Source organism: Triturus cristatus, chromosome 7 (assembly GCF_964204655.1).
Source record: "Triturus cristatus chromosome 7, aTriCri1.1, whole genome shotgun sequence".
NCBI lineage: Eukaryota > Metazoa > Chordata > Amphibia > Caudata > Salamandridae > Triturus > Triturus cristatus.
Window position 1 is genome coordinate 647350564 of NC_140590.1, and position 19062 is coordinate 647369625.

Below are 19062 nucleotides of genomic sequence, written 5' to 3' on the forward strand. Positions count from 1 at the left end.
TTTAAATTACACACGAGCTTGAGAATTGCATGGTTCAGACATTAAAATCCATAATAACGGTAAACCAATATCTTGAGACTTTATACAATAACCCCCTCCTTCAGAACACGCGATCGTATGTGCCACATAGCCATTAAATACTTCGCTACAGCAAAGACAATCGGGGGTGACAAATCAGTTTTGAGGATTCTAAAGGCGGGGAGATATTTCCTAAAGCCCATGTTTTTGAGAATAGGCAGGAGCCAATACCTCCTCGCTCTTTGGTAGGCTTTGCAGAAAAAGAGCACATGTAGGTCACTCTCATAAGGATGAGTGCATGCTGGACACTGCTCTACTGCTGGTGGATTGGACCAAGAGCTAGTGAAGGCCCTCAATGGCAAGGAGCCATATCTCCAATGAAGATATAGTTTTCTTGCCAGCACAGGACTCATGCCATCTAATACACTTTCCATTTGGTAGAAATCTTTAAATTGTAAAAATGTGTGGGTCAGTGATCCCACCCGTGTATTACCTATATCAATGGTCAACTTCCGCTGGTAATAAAGTTGTGAGAGTGCCTTCCTAGAGATCCTCCTACTTGAGGTCGCAGGGTCAGTCCATAATTCCGGAAGACCCAAACTTTCACATGTGCTCCTTATGTACTTTAACCAGGGAATGTTACTGGTGTTTGGTAGAGCCAAGAACTCTCGAAGCTCATTTCTATAGTCACCAAGGTCCTGGCTACTCCATATTCGTGGCCAAAAAGCTAAGGGCTTTAAGCCTAACTCCTCAGCAATTGGCTTTAAACCTAGATCCAGTCTGAGGGGAAGCAATGGTGTGCTCAAGGGAAGGGCCACTAACTGTCTAAGAAATTTATTTTCTGTAATTGATAAAGTTTTTGCAGAAACATGGCCCCAAAGTTCCGCCCCATATACAACTGAGCCCCGTGCTTGAGATTTATAAATCTGTATCATATGGCCCAGTGGGCGGTAAATGGATTTACCCACCATTCTCAGAACACCCCCCGCCTTCTGGGATAGTTTCAAATTTGCCCTAGTCATATGTGTCCCCCATGTCATTTTCTCATTCAGGGTTACCCCCAGATACTCGAATGTGGTAACCCTCTCCAGACGCGCCGTGCCTAACAAAGGATTGGGGCGAGTGGAGGGGGTAGGGTTCAAAATCATAAATTTTGTCTTTGAGGCGTTTATTTCAAGACCCCTCTCAGCACAAAACTCTAGGAACCCATCGAGTATCCGCTGGATTCCCATGGGGGATTTGGAAAGCAGCAGGGTGTCGTCTGCAAACATTATGGCGGGCACCCTGCTGCCATTCAATTTGGGGGCATCAATATCATCTAACCTGGACAAGTGGTCGACGACCCCGTTGACAAAGAGGCAAAACAGGGTGGGTGCAAGCACGCATCCCTGCCTTACCCCCCTGTCAACGGGGAATTTTTCTGTTAGGCCTCCCATCCTGCCATACCTGACCTGCGCAAAATTGTCCTGATGTAATTTAATCAGAATAGCCAGGATGTCTGGCGGGACTCCCAAGTCGCCCAAGACACTCCAAAGTTTGGATCTAGGAACCAGGTCGAAGGCAGCCCGTAGATCCACGAATATCGTGTACAGGGAACCCCCCTCAACAAGTGCCGTCCTCCAATAAATAAGACTAAGGCGAAACATTTGGTCCGTTGTGGATACCCCCTTTCTGAACCCAGCCTGAAAAGGACTCATAGTGGCGGTTTCCTCTATCCAATTCTCCAAACGGTCTAGGATAAGCCTTCCAAAGAGCTTTTGCGAAACATCTATCAGGCTGATGGGCCTGTAGTTGGATGGGAGCAGGGGCGAACCCTTCTTAAAAATCGGGACCACCTCTGCGCCCAGCCAAGTACGGGGTACCTGCATGCTCTTTAAAATTGCATTAAATAGGACCAGAAAATAAGGGGCCCATATGTCTGGCTCCTGTTTAAAAAGATCGCCAGGGAGACCATCCAGTCCGGGTGCCTTTCCGGTTGACAAACCAGTTATGGCTGCCCGAACATCCTTTATTGTAAATGGATCCCCTACCATGCAATTATCAGCTAACGGGATGGCACTACAGCCCCCACGTCCTGGGGCCTCTGTGTACAAAGATTGGAAGTGCTCCTGCCAGGACTTGGAGGAGATATTTGGCTCTATTGCTGGGGCTAATTCTCCAGAACCTGAACTGACAATTCGCCAGAACTTCCTTGAGTCCATAGAGGTTAAGGATCTTGCGAGTTCTTCCCATTTATTCTGGTCCCATTCTGTTTTAGCATTAGCAATGAGCCTCTTATATTCTCGTCTCCTAATTTGAATCTCTGACCTGTCTTTGCGGTTCTTAATACTCAGCAGGAGATCCCTCCTTGCACTACGGCACGCCGCATTATACCAAGTGCACTGATTCCTTACACCACCCCTCCTCGGACCATTATTAAATAGGTCTACAGATAAAAACATAACAAGTTCTTCGTGGTGCAGCCAAATTTGTTCATTATTGGCCTCTGAACTTGGTTTATCGCTTAAAAACGCCATCTTCTCCAAAGTAGGGATAAGATTATTATAAAATCGAGGAAGCTTATCTGTACTGGCTGCTAATTTTTCCCACTTAATTCTTTTTCTGTTGCTCTCAAGGACTAGGTCGGAATTTGGCTTGAGCAATTCTACTTCCCCACCAGACCGGGCAGGCAAAAGAAAGTCCAATTCCAAAGCATTGTGGTCGCTGTCTTGTCTGTCAATTACCCTAAAGTCTACGACATACGACCAGGAGGAAAGCTGCACTAGAATATAATCTAGTCTTGATTCCCTACCTTTTCGATTAAATGTAGGTTTGCTCGGGATGTCGGATTTAACTCGCCCATTACAGGCCCTGAGCCCATATCTCATAGTTAAGGCAGTAATCTGTACTGCCAGTGGGCTCCAAGCCTTTGGTGGGGTAGATACTATTGATGGTATTCGCCATCTTACCTCTTCCTCTAGACAGGCCCCGTCTAGAAGACCTGGTAAAGGTTCATAATGTGAATTCAAGTCCCCACCTACTACAAAAGGGAACCCCTGGGGAAGCTCCGCCAAGAGATCCGCTAATATGTCAATGGTAGGAGACTCCTGTGAGATAGTAACCGGCCTCGAATAGACATTTACCACCGCCAGTCTGCAAGAATGGTGCCATTCCAATAATACCACAAGTATAACTTCTGATTCCACTGGGAAACGCGTGGCCTTACATCCCAAGTGGACTCCGACCCAGGTTTCAAGTCCGCCTGATGGACGCCCCCGTCCCCCCCATTTCGCAGGGATGGAGAATACTGCGAAGCCCCGCCTCGCATGTTCCTCTCTTTCCCATGTTTCCTGAAACATACATAGATCCTTGGAATCAGTGTATTCAATCCAATCCTGGGAATCAAACTTGTTTCCCAGGCCCGCCACATTCCAAGATAATATTTTTAATAAGTGGGACCTAGTACTACGAATAGTGGTATAGGCACAAGCATCCCCTTTATCACTAGTCATTGCCTCTATGTTTGTTAGTGGGGTACTCATATCTTCCCCCTCATTATGGCAAACCTCGTCGGCCTGGTTGCTCAAAGCCATATGGTGTTCGGGGGGACTGGGCAACTTTATTTCTTGGCTAATTTCATCCACATTCTCTCCTGCTGCAGAGTTAGCCTCCCCTTTTGTATATATGGGCAGTCAATCTACCATATCTAAATGGCTATATCTGTTCTGGAGTGGGAGATGGAAATGCTGGGGGGGTCTCCGGAAGTGATGGTTTTGCATGTCTACGCCCCAGTTGCCGCCTCTACCACGGCAAGTTTCCCATCCCTCGTTTGCCATACTAGATATATGATGGGCAAGCTCCTGCCTACGAGGGTCGGGTGGTGCTCCCCATCCTCTTGGCAGCCCCTCACCCAATCTCTCTTGGTATGTATGGTGTATATTAGTTTCGGGATTCCCTAGATATTGGCTTCTGGGATAATAGGTGGCTCCCCTTTTCTTAAAATCTCCCCACCTGATCGGTCTTTGTATCTGTGCTCCCCAGGTCTCATCCTCTCTATCATATGTTAGGGGAGGATAGAAGAAGGAGAGGGGTAGAGATTGGATAGTGGTCCCCTCTTCGTCAATGGGCCATTCACATATATGCAGGACGGTCCTTTGGTCTTTAAAATTGACTATAACACAGTCACCGTTTATGGATTTAGTTGAGTTACCCAACCACGGGACCCTTCGTACCATAAGAACGGGGCTCACTATACCTTCCGGGAGCGGCCTATGTGTACATAGCCAATTTATCACCTTATTCTTGAGAGAGATAGTAGATTCTTTAGAGGTGACGTTCAATTCTGGTACCCTCGCCAACACAACCGTATATGGAGCTGCCTCTGGGGGGAGGTGTATTGGTCCAAGATTTGTTCTCTCATTCACACCCTTCATCGTTAGTTTTGCATCATTAGATGGATTGGTAGGAGCAGATTTATTCTCCCCAGTTTGAACTACCCTCATTGGGGGGGAAGATATATAATTAAACTGATTTGCATGTTTATTTGCAGCATCTACCGTCAGGTCAGTAATAGTACTGATAGACGTGATGGGTGCTGCCTGTTGAACTGTGTGTGAGGTACTTTTGACCTGATTTATAAATTGAGGGGATCCCCTTTGTGCTACCCTATCGGGAGCCTTTATTCTACCTTTGTTGGCTATTTTCAAACTATCGGCTAGTTGGACTGTTGATTTTTCTATAACCACTAGCCTGGCTTCCATCTTTATTAGCCTTTCTTCCAGCGGACTTAAGAGGTTTCTTATAAGGGCACCAATGTCCGCAAGGGTAACGTCCTCCTCAATATGTTCAGGTAAAGTTAGATTGGATTGGTTTCTTATCTTCTTTGCTGGGTTCGAGGGGGTAACCTCAGCTCTGCCTGATTGTGATTTTTCCCTAGTGATTAAGCGGGCGCTTTTTGATGGCATGTTCGTGGATGGAACTATGGTATTTTGCTTTCTTTTGCCCTTAGGCCCTCCACATTTTTTCGAAATAGCTCCTTCACTGGTTCCCTTTTGCTTATTTGGTTTAGAGCCTAAAGGGTTAATGGTGTCAGAATCCGGCATAAGATTTATAGTAGTTATCGGGTGGGGTTGGGCTCCGGGAAGAGTTAGCATGCTAAAATCTGCAGAATCGCTAGGGTCCCTACTACTTGCCTGGGAAGTGCAATTTAATATATTCAATGACTCAGAAAGATCATTAATGTCATCCACCATTGTGTCCAACGTGATAAGTTCTGAGCTTACCACAGGAAACTTTGCCTGAGCCAAGGGGCCCATAGACGATCTCCGCACCCAGTCCAGCTCTTGAGAAATTCGCCTTTCAAGGAGCGTGATATCCTCAATTAACAGTGACCCGGCTTTCACGAAATAATTGTCCAATGTTCCCTTTGAGGTGGTCGCTGAAGCCGTGGCACTTTTGCTCCTTGTTTCTCTTGTCGACATCTCTGCAGGATGGGACCTATAATATCCCTCTTGTTCCGAGGAAGTTCTAAGGGGTATGGCCCTGGCCCGTCCGCTCCCGTCTTCGAACGGCCTCAAACGGCCCGCTCTTTGCCCGGTCTTCGCTCCGGGCGCGTTCCGCTAGCGCGTAGGAGCGGGGCTCATATACTGGTCAGGTGTTGAGAAAGGGGGAGGGGCCGGGAAGAGGACACAGGTGTGCTGGATCAGCGCAACAGCGAGCACCCTGGTCCTCGCAGTCCCGGGATAGCGATGGTGTAGAACAGCCTCCCCAGATGCAGCGTCCTTTTAAAACAGCGATCCCAGGCAGGGAGAGTAACCAGCTTCCAAGTGTCCTGCGGTCTAATGCGGCGAGCGGCACCCGCGAAGCGGGGGCCGTGAGAGGTAAAGAGCTTGATGGGGGAGGGGCCGGGAGGAGGACACAGGTGTGCTGGATCAGCGCAACAGCGAGCACCCTGGTCCTCGCAGTCCCGGGATAGCGATGGTGTAGAACAGCCTCCCCAGATGCAGCGTCCTTTTAAAACAGCGATCCCAGGCAGGGAGAGTAACCAGCTTCCAAGTGTCCTGCGGTCTAATGCGGCGAGCGGCACCCGCGAAGCGGGGGCCGCGAGAGGTAAAGAGCTTGATTCTGTTTTGAGAACCAAAGGCCAAAGGGCCATGAGCTAGGGGAGTAAAAGCACACAGGAGATTCTGCCTCACCCTTCTGGGGATTTGTTTCCTATCATGAATGCTAAGTGTAAGTGAACCACAGATGAAAATTTCATCAGGTGACAGTTGGGAAGCCCAGGACAAATCATAACACTGTTAGGAGGGAATTAAAATTAATTCATAAGGAATGCTTCGAGCCAAATATAGAGTTATTTTCAGTGACTGCAGTGACGTAACTGCAGTGTTCCAGCACATACTAGGCTATTGTGAGAAAGCATGTGTTTTCTGGAGGATCAATAGTTCAATTTATTTTCTATTCCTGACCGAGCAAAGAACTCTCGGCAAGTTGCCTTTGTGGCTTTGGCCCAAATAAGCCTGGGTGGGATAGGTGAGTAGAAAGAATCAAGGGTCTCTCTGACAGAACCCATGATACTGCCTGATCCTCTTCATAGAGTGTGGACTAGATTCTCATGGATATTCTGGCACTAGCCCAGATCCAGGCCACCAGTGGGATACCATTGTTTCGAATAGGCATAACACACTGAGGAAGATGAAGAAGAGGACTCACTGGTAATTCGACCTGTTTTTTTCTATGTAGGCAGTCCATGTGCCATGCGTTGCAAGTCAGCAATCCATGGAGGAGTTCTTTAGGATCCTAATTGACTGCCCAAGTGATACGGCCTGCTCCACCCATTTGCTCACAGGTCATGTCATAATATCCTGTGCTCTCCAGAAAGGATATCTAAGCAAAGCACAGTACAGAGCTGGTACAAATAACTTTTGAGTTATGGACAACCAGGGAGGGAGGAGGTCCTCCCACCTTTGGTAGTGAGGAGAAATGTTTGGAATGTTACCTCACTTGTGTGGATTATCTGTATTTATGGATTGTCATAGAATGTAAAACAATATTATTGCTTATACCTTGCTGCAGATGGAGCCAAGGATGTGTGCATGCTTTTCCATAGCAATGAAACCAGCTTTTGTTTAGTCACTAAATTATTAGGGTCCATGACAAACCCCCCACAAGCCCCCACCCAAGATCTGTGCAATGCCCTGGCCAGTTCCTTCATAGACAAAGTCAGCAATATATATGTCAACTTCACTGCTCAACCTAAAATTGACCACTCGATGGCCACTCCTGACATCGACGAAAACACCCCTTCTTTCTCGAATTTTCAAGCCAAGTCTCACCTAAACAGATCAAGGATCTCATTTTAACCATCAAGTCAGGCTCCCCCACCGGCCCCTTCCCAGCCACCGTCTCAAAATTGATTCCTGATTTACTAGCCCCATACCTAACAAACATTTGCAACGCCATGTTCAACACCGGCACCTACCCTGCCACATAGAAAAAGGCTATAATCAAGCCGCTGCTGAAGAAGCAGCACCTCGACCCGCTAGATACAAAAAATTACAGACCTATCACAAACCTTCCTTTCCCAGCAAAAACCTTTGAGAAATTATTGAACTCACAATTAGCCCAATACATTGAAGATAATAACCTCCTGGATGCGATGCAATTCGGTTTCAGAAAAGGCCATAGCACAGAAACCGCCCTCATCAAAGCAGCAGACGAAATTAGAACAATCCTAGACCAAGGTGGGGCCGCAATGTTAGTTCTGCAAGATTTATCTTTGACACGGTCGATCACGCTACACTGATCGATCGTGTCTCAAACATTGGCATCAAACGAGAGGCCAAAGAATTACTGGCCTCGTATCTTTCCACACGCACACAATTAGTGAGTCTCGGCGACTACAAGTCCTCTGAATTTACCCTCCCGTGCGGTGTGCCACAAGGTTCATCCTTGAGTCCGACACTGTTTAATATCTACGTGTCCGACCTGGCCAAGGTCATCAAAGCCCACGGGATGGGACTTACATCCTACGCCGATGACACACAATTGGTGCTTGCAATCCATAATGATGGAGGAGCAATTGCGGCCAGCTTCCAAGATGGAATGCTCGCCATCAGCACCTGGATGGCCAACAATTGCCTAAAGTTAAATTCCGACAAAATGGAGGTATTGATTTTTGGTAAGCTATATCCTGTTTGGTCCTCCACTTGGTGGCCCACCTATCTAGGACCACCATCTCCCCCGGTATCGAAAGTTAGAAATCTAGGGGTCATATTCGACGACAAACTGGCTTTTACATCACATGCCAATACTATTGTCTCGTCATCTTTTAACACTCTCAAAATCATTAAAAACTCCTACCCTTTCTTCCATCAAGCGCCAGAAAAACCCTTGTTAGCACCCTAGTAATGTCAAAAATCGACTACTGCAATGGCCTTCTCATTAATGCCCAGAAAAAGGTCACCAACAAACTGCAGATAGTGCGAATGCGGCCGCCAGAATGATAACAGGTACCCCCAAGTATCAACCAATCTCAACGGTAGTTCGAAAACGTCATTGGCTACCTATAATAAGCGGCATCAAATTCAAAAGCTCTTTGCATTGCCTTCAAGGCCATCTACAAATTCAGACCCGACTCCTTGAAGAAGGCTTTCTGTGTTTACACTCCCAACAGAACCTTGCGTTCCTCAACGGCCAACCTTTTGATGGTCCCCCACACTAAGAAAGTTTCCTGGGGTGACAGAAGATTTACGATCGCTACTGCTAAATTATGGAACATCCTCACTCTGCATATTAAATCTTGCCCAAACCTACCTGCCTTCAGGAAACTGATAAAAACCTGTCTTTTTAATCAATAGCACCCCGACTCTGACTCGATCCTCTAAACAGTCCTCAGCACTGAGACACCCAATTTGTGCGCTCTACAAATTGCTTAAATAAAATAAATAAATACATTTTGCGTAAGCAAGTACTTTGTGATCCCTGGTGGAGGCACCACGAATATAACATAATAATAGTCTTTTTCTCAGAACTACACTAAAACAGCAAACCAGTAATGTGAGCCTGCTCCTATACTGGTTGGCACCAAGCCCAGACAGGCTGTCCAAAGAGGTAGGTGTCCCAAAGTTAGGGAACTCAGGTTCGACTCCAAAATTATTTAGGAGGGAGAGGTCCCTCAAAATATGAACAATCATAAATGTGATATGTGAAGGATTTGCAAGCATAGAGGGGTGCTAGGTATGGTTCTGAGTTTGTGTTGGTTTGCCATGCCTCATTTTTCTGGTTTCCACATTCGATTCAGTATGATTATTAATGGTGAACTAGCATTCTCGAGATGCTGGGTTGTGTTTTAAAAACAATGGAACTCAAAACTTTCTACAATATTACATCAACTGAGACAATACATACATATCATCAAAATCTCATTACACAAAAGGGCCTTTTCCTGTGATGACCCCTAAAATCATACATTAAGGGTAATACATTACAGTGGTAAGTTCACAATAGATCAGCATTATAATGTTAATGGACAGCCATTGGCGCTTTTAATGAATGAAAGATTGCATCCACCCCATATCCGGGCCAAATAAGGGTATTTCCCTGCACTTGAGGTTTGGAGTTGGCCTGTGAGTCAGGGCACAACCTCATACAACCACTACCAGCCATGTCCATTGAATGGAAGCACATCATATGCTCGCCCCTACCTGTCCATTCTATGCCATGTTTCCCGCTCATTGAGTTTTACATCCTAAGGATCCAACTTGCAGTACTGAAACCGCCAAGATCTAATGTTGGGTATGCCTATCCCAAGATCTAATGTTGGGTATGCCTATCCCAAGATCTAATGTTGGGTATGCCTATCGAGGTTGCCAGACTTGCTCTCAACCTTTTTCCACCAAAGACCATAATGGGGGCTGCTCTATCACAATACTGAAGTTTTAATATTGACCATCGCTTATATCCACTCTACAGGGTCAACTACCGATACATTACCAAGGTAAGTAGATGTGGTGCTATAAATAATAAATCTATACTTCCATATGGATGCTTACCTTGACAATATTGTTACTCTATTTGCAAATTGTATTTATATAGTATTACTACCCCTGATGTGGCCTTGAAGTGTTATGCAGCGAGTACCATGGTACTATGGAATCCATTAAAAGGTAATAAGCTAGTAGATTGGTAAAAGTGCTTTTCTGTGTGGATTAGTGTAGTAAGTGTTTTAAATGAGGGCTCTTGCGATGCTCCTAACTGCAAACTCACAATTGTAAAATCAACAAAATCATTTGCGCCTCCACATGTTGTGCACTGCTCTAACTTAGACTCCTAAGAAGGTGAAACCATTCAGCCGGACAACCGACCTCAGAGTACAGTCTCTAGTCATTTCCAGGCTTCATTTCAGAAGTGCAACTCTAAGGGGTCTGCTCAAAACACGATTGGTACCACTAAAGGGCACCCCCAATGCCGCAGCTAGACTGATTACTGGATTGAGGTATTTTGACCACATCACACCCTCACTCAAGTCCCTACAATGGCTTCCAATCGAAGCAAGGATACTTAGGATAGAATGCTTGACTCACAAAAGCCTGCACTATGGTACACCTGAGTACCTAGCCCGCAATCTAACCCTGTCAAGGGGGTAGTCGCTCTCATTAAAGTGCAAGCTCATTCCTACTTGAGCCAGTGAGATTCAGGAAATCACTGACCCAACCCCATGCTTTCCGTCGCTCAGCCTTCAAAATGTGGCAATCTCTACCACCGGAGACTCGAATAAACCCATCGACCACCACTTTCAAAAGGGGAGTCAAAATAATTGTATTTGACAGATTCCTCCCTGAACCCTGGTTCGGCACTGTTCGCACACATCACATGGTACTCTCTCCCGACACCACATCCGTAGTGACACCACAAGATGCCCCGTGCACAGAGTTTGCAGGCAAAGAGCTGACAAAAGTCGACCTGACGTACATCTTATACTGTGTGGAAGAATAAAGTGGACTTTATAGCCATAATACATTGGAGTCAAGAGGTGCAGCATTTTTGTGATAGAACTCATAAAACAATGCTATTTGCTTTATTTGCTGTGTGTGTGTAATGGAAATTGCTTTTTCAGTGAACAGGTCTCTGATACCTTTGGGTCATATTTGCGCTTTCTAAAACTCACTAAATAAATAAAACAAATAAAGAAATAAATCTCATGCATGTACTGTATTGTTTTGAAAGGGATGGATTGATGTTAGTCGATATGGATATGGTTGATATTTGTGAGGGTCAACAATCTTGACCTCGGTATTCTGACACAAAATCTTAAAGAATGATCGGTCAAGGAGTCCCAGAAACCTACAGCTACCTACCACCCCTACCAGTTCCTATGCTCGGGGCATGGCGCTGGCCCTACCTAACTACCACTTTCCTCCTACCTCACATGTTGGAGTTGCCTGGCTAGATGACTCTGCGAGTCCTGCTTTCAGCATCCCAAGGCTCACTTTTCAGCCCTCAGTCTGGGGAATCGCTACTTCTGTTCTCCTTTCTGTTCCTCAAGGCTCCATCTTGCTTGCCTCGTTGCCGTGGCAACCCACTTCAAAAAACCTAACCTTTACGTTTTGACAAAAGCAATACAAGCCATACACGTTTTGGCTTTGTCGATTTGTATTTCTCATCCGGACCAAGGCCTTTAATCGTCCAATGTGACTCTCGCTCAGCCTGGCTTGAAAGGTTTACCCCCTCAGTGCAATTAACGAGATTGGCATGGCTGTTCTCTGGTCCGGCTTCTCCTCCAGTTGGCATCGAAATCAGCTGCATATTGGCATGACTTTGAGCAGCAGATTGCAAAGCTCCTGCGTCCTGGCCACGGGGTTTAGGGGAGTGCTCTCTAAGTGCTCCCCCATATTGCAGGAGCACATGCCGTCCGCCAAGCCGCTGGGACAACTGTGCCGGATCACTGGGTTTCTGGAAAGCCCCATGTCCGCTAATGATGGCGCCAAAGGTCAAGCTGACAAGAGTTGGCGACAGAAAAGAAGAGACAGATGTTAGAAGTCAGCAGCAGGCTGCTAGGCTCAGGGATGTTCTGTGACTTTCAGCTGGAGGACATTCCTGGGCCTGTGATGTAACCGGATGTGGATTCCATCCTGGGAAAGGTTTGTGCTGCTGGGAATAAACAAAAGGCGAATTATTACATTGATTCAGACTGTGTTGATATGTTTATGTCTCATTAAATATCCCTTCGGTAGCAGTCTTTTGGAACAAGAAATAGTTGGCATTTAAAACTGTCCACAAGAGCGAAACCAAATGTTGGTTTGCTTTTGATGTGAGCTGTTCTTTAGAGTCCGGCAAGAACTACTATGGGAACAGGCAGTGTTGGCAGAGCGGGTGGACTGTTGACAGCCATATGTCAACACTTGACAAGTGTGTAATGTTAAAAGAAATCACTTTCAGTTCCATTAATTCTCAAAATTGCAAGAGATTTAAAACAGCCTAACCCAACATACGTGTTAATTATTTGTGCTCGGACTACAGCAGTGTAACTCGCGCAGTCCATCCAATGGAGCAGTGTAGGTTCAACGGAGCCGCGTGCCGCTGGATGAAAACTTGCAGTGGGGACCCACACATTTGTACTACTACCAGACAGGTCACCAAAAGTGGACGCAAACTGTGCGCTAAGTTTTTGCAACTAGCCTTTTAACATGTGATTCAACTTATGTACAAATAGATCACGTGGCAAAATCTTCAGTTGTGGTCACAGAACGACATGTGATTGGCTGTAAACCGATGGTGATCTGCAAGAAACAGCAGGCCACCATCCCTATGTTTGCATCCTCAAACAGGAAAGGTTTTTTGTATTTAAAGTAACCCGTATTCCTTAAATGAAGCAATACTGCTTTAAAAATAAAAGGTTTCCACTTAAGAAATCATCATGGTGAGCTGACAGCTGTCCCCTGGACCACTGCAGACGCCTTCCAAGGCTGCCAACACAATTCACAAAGCGGAAGGTGTCCCAGATCAGCTACCTTCTCCTTTAAGGTATCAATAGAGCATACCATATCGAATTGCAATTAGGAGGGAATACCACTTTCTCGCCCCTTCCTAATTGCAATTTGGTATGGATCACTAAACCCATTTTGCAAGCTAGAAATGTTTTGTTGACTTGTAAAATGTGTTTAATACATACCAAAATGCCATGTTGTATTTGCAAGCCCTGAGATTTTACACTTCGTTGGGATTGTAATCACACATTGGCTTTGTACTTCTGGTCCTCAATCACTTAGCAGTGATCAAATGACTCTGCTTCAAGGTCCTTACATCCTTTACTAAATGAGGTGAGTCCTCATCCCTGAAGCTGACACATCACTTGCCCCTTGAAAGATAGCATTCTTCGAAAACGGTCCCCTCACCCACTACTATACCAAGCCTCAAAGCTCAAGTAGGAAGAAAAAATGAAAGATTTAGTGAGGAAAACTTGTAGTCAGTGTAATAAAGATAATTACTAAGTACTATTATAACCTTGTACATCTTACCTCACACAGAACTATAAGGTCAAAGTTATGCCACAAGTTCTTGCTGCTTGTAGAGCATTATCCCAATGCGCTGTGCCTCACCGCAAGCTATATCCCTTAGTCTAATCCTCGGGAAAGTCCTTTTGCAAGATGTCTAGAGGAAGCAAGGTATATTTCCAGTCCTAGGTTAATTTGTGTTTCTATGACCATCTTTATAACAATTCTGTTTCTGTGAGATGTTTCTTCTTTCTCAGTTCCAGCTAAATTGTCTTAGAACTCTATAGTCTTAGATTTTATGTCTTTCTGGATGAAATTCATGGCCGCACAAAGATTCTAAACTTCTAGATGAATGAACACTCAACAGTTCCTCAAACTAAACACAAATAATTGCTATTACATTGCCAATTTTCATTTGAAAAATGAGGCATTTATTTGCTTTTTTCCCTTTATGATATGTATCCAATACTGACTTCACAGCACTTGAACAATATACTGAAATGTCATACAAACAGAATGAGCAATATAGAGCTCACATTGAAAGACAGTTAATATCTAACCATCTGCTTACTAATATTTCATAAGGTTTTTTTGAAGTTTGCCCACATCTGTAGACTTTGGATTCTCAGTATTCGTATTCATATTTTGTTCCTTTGTGTATCTTCGAACTGTGAGATCAAAGTTGGTACAAGATTTCAAGCAGCAAGGTAGTGTCCCATACAATCAGCCATGCTACTCCATGTAGTTGTATGAAGATCATCCTGAAGGTTTCTCAGTATAAGATAGTACTGGGAAACCAAAACTGAACCTCTAGTAATTTCACCAGGTGCATCATTATAACTGGGGTGACATTTCCTATAATTTAAGTTAAAGCTGCCATTCTAACATGAATATAGTAATTACAATGGTACCACAGTGATGCTCCATATCAGAAGTGGAAGAATTTCAAAATTGTATGCTTTCAAAGGGAGCTTTTTTGTATGCTCTCCCGAATAACCAGTTGAATAGGATCTAACTTCTTACAGTCTTTCATACTCTGTTGCCAATATTTGAAACATATCATGTTTAGTTCAATATTTTTATTACAGTTGTGTCCAAATTGTTATGTTGTGTGACCTCCTTCGAAATCTTTCTATCCAGAGGCTTTGCGCATTTACACTAAGTCCTAAGAAATGTTCTCAACTTTAAATAACCTTTTATCTCTGTTTGTATAGTGGTAAATGAGCTGATCACCCTATACTGACTAGGAATTGGAGCCAGAAGCTCATTCAAATGAATTCAAATTGACCTATTTTGTCCATAAAACACTCCACCTGGAAAAGTGTGATCTCAGGAACACTTTGGTTTTTCAGTAGCTCTACTCACCTCTCCTACAAATGTCATTCTTCTATAACATGAGCAACACTTTCACAATCCTTCGCAGGAAGCGCCTCTAAGATCTAGAACTAAGCTACAGACGTCTTCCTCATGTGGAAACTTCAAAACATTGTTGAAACTGAAACACATAGTATTGCACCAGCAATCTCATATGTTACCTCTTTCTATCTCCCTAAATTCCATACCATTTTCTATACTTTCTTTATTTTGTTTTATCTGGGACCTTGTACTGGAAGCTACAGTCTAAAACCCCTCATTGGTATTTTTCTAAATAGTCTTGAAATATCTACTACTCCCTTTGCATCTCTATATGTATCCTGCCTCTAGCTCCTTATTGTAGTTGTATTTGAAATTTCTTTGAAGCCTTGATGAAACAGCAAATTTGCATGCTTGTACCCTTACAAGCTTGTACTTCTTATTAGTGGGGGTCTGTCTACTCTCCCTTAACCTATCATTTATTTATGTGTTTGTTTATGCCTCTGAACAATGTTTTTTCTCCTGTATTTATGTTCATTTTGTAAGAGCTCTCATACCCAGTGATTAGGGTTCCTGCTATAGAAAATCTTTGGTACATAAACAAATAAATAAATAAATATTACACAGATTTGATTATGCAGCATAAGATAGGTACAGACATGGGCATGGCATCGTCACCATGTAAATAATAATACAACATTATATTTTAGAAAGATAATGGAGCACTGAGGTAAAGGTTTAAACAGCAGTGGCACCAACAGGAACCCCCGCTTTTTCTAAGCAATAAGTTATTTTGTGTACAGACAGACCTAGTGCCTCATTTTTGTGAGAGTGGCAACCCCAGGATATCCATGACCCAAAACCTCTCTTGGTTTACACTACCAAACTTTACCCAAAAGTCTACAAATCAATAGAGGCATTGTACCAGTATATTGTTGTCAACATATTGTGTGATATAAATATTTTATCTAAATATCTTTTACAAGAATGTCAACCAACAGGAGGAAATAAAAAAACTATATCCAGTGGACCATTAATTTTTGTAATGATATTTAATATATAGTATGTATGTCACTTTACATTTCTGTATAAGATATTTGGACATACAAGTGAAGTGTGTACTTCCATGCAAATTTCACTGATCCACTGCAGATATTTCTCTATGGAATTCTGCTTGCCTGCCAAGTAACAAACCATTTCCACCATCCCTGTGGAAAATATTTCTGGACCTGTATCCTATTCAAACAAATTGTTTTCTTTATAAGGTACCGACTCTTCTCCTTTTCAGCTTGGGAAATCAGAACTGTGGTACTGCTCATCCAACATAAACATTGAGCTCTGTGGTAATGATACAATTTGCATATAGCAGAAAGTATAGCAGCCCTTTGGGCAGTATCAGCCTATGGCTATAAGCTCAGCCAGTTCCTGCTGCTCCTCAGAGATTTAAGCTCTTAATAACAGTGTCAACCTTGCACACTTCAGTATATTGTAATTGAGCAGAATTAGCTGGATGCGGAGCTTCCTGCATACAGGGTTTGGTGATACTCTAATCTGTTTTGATTTCAAAGAGCTCAATATGATGTTGCCAGCTTATAGGGTGTTGCAATGTATTCTAAGTATGCTGCGCAATGTAATCGCCCTGACTGCTGTAATAAAATAATGGACTACTACCATTGGAATAAATGTCTACTGTTTCAATTCAGATTTTTTTAGTTTAGTACTGCTCTAGGCACCTCATCCCCAAAGGCCTTTAGTGTATCAGTGCAGGTGTACAAGATGGACAATATATTGGGAATTACAATCTGTTGGGACAGAGTTCCTAAATATAAACAAACAGCTTTGACTGTTATTCTCATACATGTCTCCAAATTGCTTTCAGGTACATTCTAAATGGTTCCAAGGCCAGCCAATGCATGGCAACTGGATTGTGGAGTGACACGCTGCCTGTGTGTTTACGTAAGTATATGAAAAGATCTCCAGCTATGCTGTCTTGTATTGCCATACTTTCTCACATAACATATATAACTACTGTATGATTCACTCCAATTGGTTTACCATTATTTGTCCTGTATTTAAGTTTTCAGGAATCTAAAGCAGGAAGGACAATGCTACACCTATTGATAAAGTGACATTTCAGAAAAGTGTGAATAATCTTCTGGGTGGCCCAGAAAGCTTGTTTATCACAGTGCAGGTTACAAAATGACTACTGCCCTTTAGAGGTGCTGTTATATCCTATATCTACACTACAAATGGAGCTCAACGATGGAGTAGCCTTTAAGGTTGGGGATATGCAGTGTGTCCCTCTTCAGGTATTAAACCAAGGGAGGCCAAAATTCAAACACAGTGAAGGTTATGCCTTATTTCAAGGAAGACCCCGGTGAAATCATGATTTCAAGAGCCGAGAAGTAGTGGTCGATATTAATACGCCACTCTTCATTCATTCATGATTAGCATGATACATCTTGGGAACAACCAGATCAACCAGATCAACCATTGTTTATAAACATGCTGGCGAACAGCCCCTTAGTAGTTCTGAGGAAGGTAAAACGATTACAAAGGAAACAGACCAGCTGCTTTTTCCGATTAGGAAGAGACTGGCAGATACAGGACAGCACAATTAGCAAGCATGGAAGCAGGGGACTGTCCTCAATTTTTGCTTTTCCCCATCTTCAAGAACATGGATGTTGCAAAACGGAAGAATGCCCGTTCAAATGTTTTTTTGAATCACCCTAAAATTTCAGTTGGGCTAGCCATCTCAGAGGTATACAAATGCCAAGGACGTAGAAAGGGCTTCGTAATCAAGAGAAGTGAAGAACCCAATGCAGTATCTCCCGACGACAGTGTCTTAAAGGCTATGATACAGGTGTTGGGAAAACCTGTAGGAGGGACGGGGGTCAGGCACGTTTCTGGGAGCACTGTAAGGAGAAAGGCAAAATAAACCGCATAGTAATTAGAAACAAGCAGCAAATGTGACTGCAGCAGTGATAGAAAATAAGCTGTACCGTGTTTCTAATGGTAAACAACTGGCACAGTAGGTAAACTAAATGGTTTGGCAAGTCTGTTGAGAAAAAGAAACTTGACAACAAAATTATTCTAATAGAAAAATTAAATAGTATAATACAGCTGGTGGGAGATTTACTGACAAGCTAATTCGGATGGATAGTCACACATAAATTCCTATGGCCTTTTTAATTAGTACAGTAATTATAAAGTGAGTACTAAACCGAACAGTATATTATACGGACCTTTAAATATCACCGTTCGTATTCTAGGCATGCCCAATTGGCATAGAAATATTTCGTTTTTTCCCTGGTACAGCAGTTGTTTATGAGGATCCTGCAAGCACGGTGACTCCAAAGGCATATTTTCTGCCAGAGTAGTTCTCATAGCATACACTGTTGACACAGTAGTCTGGATGGCATCATTCCTATTGTCACTGTTTGGGGCATATTGTGTAGTCCTAGTATTACATTGGCATGATTTCTCCTGGCACAGTGTTCTGATTCTAATTTTCTTTTTAATGCATTGTTAGGAAACACTCTGCCCAAAAATGACATAACTACTTTCAGCATTGACCTTGATATCTATCTAGCTTTGGCAAATGATCTTAAGCAAATGTATTTAGTGATGTTGACTATCTGGCTGTAATTGTACAAAACAATTTTCTGGGAAAGGAGGATGATGACCTCATGATTCCCCAATACTCCGCCCTTTCAAGGTCCTCTGAAACCAGTACTGATGTGACCAATCAACTAGCCTAAGATAAATAATTTTCTCATCATGAGTGAAAGCCAAGTTACTTCTAAAGGACATTGGATCTTTATGACTCTTTAAGGAACTCCTTAACAACTTGACAGTCCCACTTGACAAGACGATACTGAACTGTTTCTATGACAGCATCAGACACAGCGTTTTGGCCAGCATTATTTTTTAGACTGAGGTTCACTGGGAAGGTTCTGTTCAACCTTCACCACCAGAGCCAAATGATATTGATAGAGCAGGTGATGGATAAGGAGATATTAAGAACCAACACCAGCCTCGCCATCTTTCCTTATTATGTCTCGCCTACGCAGCACGCATGCGCTAAATAGGAAAGAGACCTTTAGAAATCGCTCCTGCCTGCAGCCAAACACGTGCACGCGTTCCATTGCCTTCAATGGCAACGCGTGCACGTGAGGCGATTTACTTGCGGGAGTGAGCGCCGCCATATGGTAGCAAT

The 19062-nt window shown here is 43.6% G+C and overlaps 1 protein-coding gene across 1 annotated transcript in view; it reads left to right on the top strand.

The window, feature by feature from the left end:
- Positions 1-19062, top strand: part of APOH (apolipoprotein H) — a 266107-nt gene that overhangs the window by 127700 nt on the left and 119345 nt on the right. The window contains exon 4 of the mRNA XM_085617274.1: positions 16723-16799. Within this exon, the coding sequence (XP_085473400.1) occupies positions 16723-16799 (77 nt within the window). The remainder of the gene's footprint in view (positions 1-16722; positions 16800-19062) is intronic.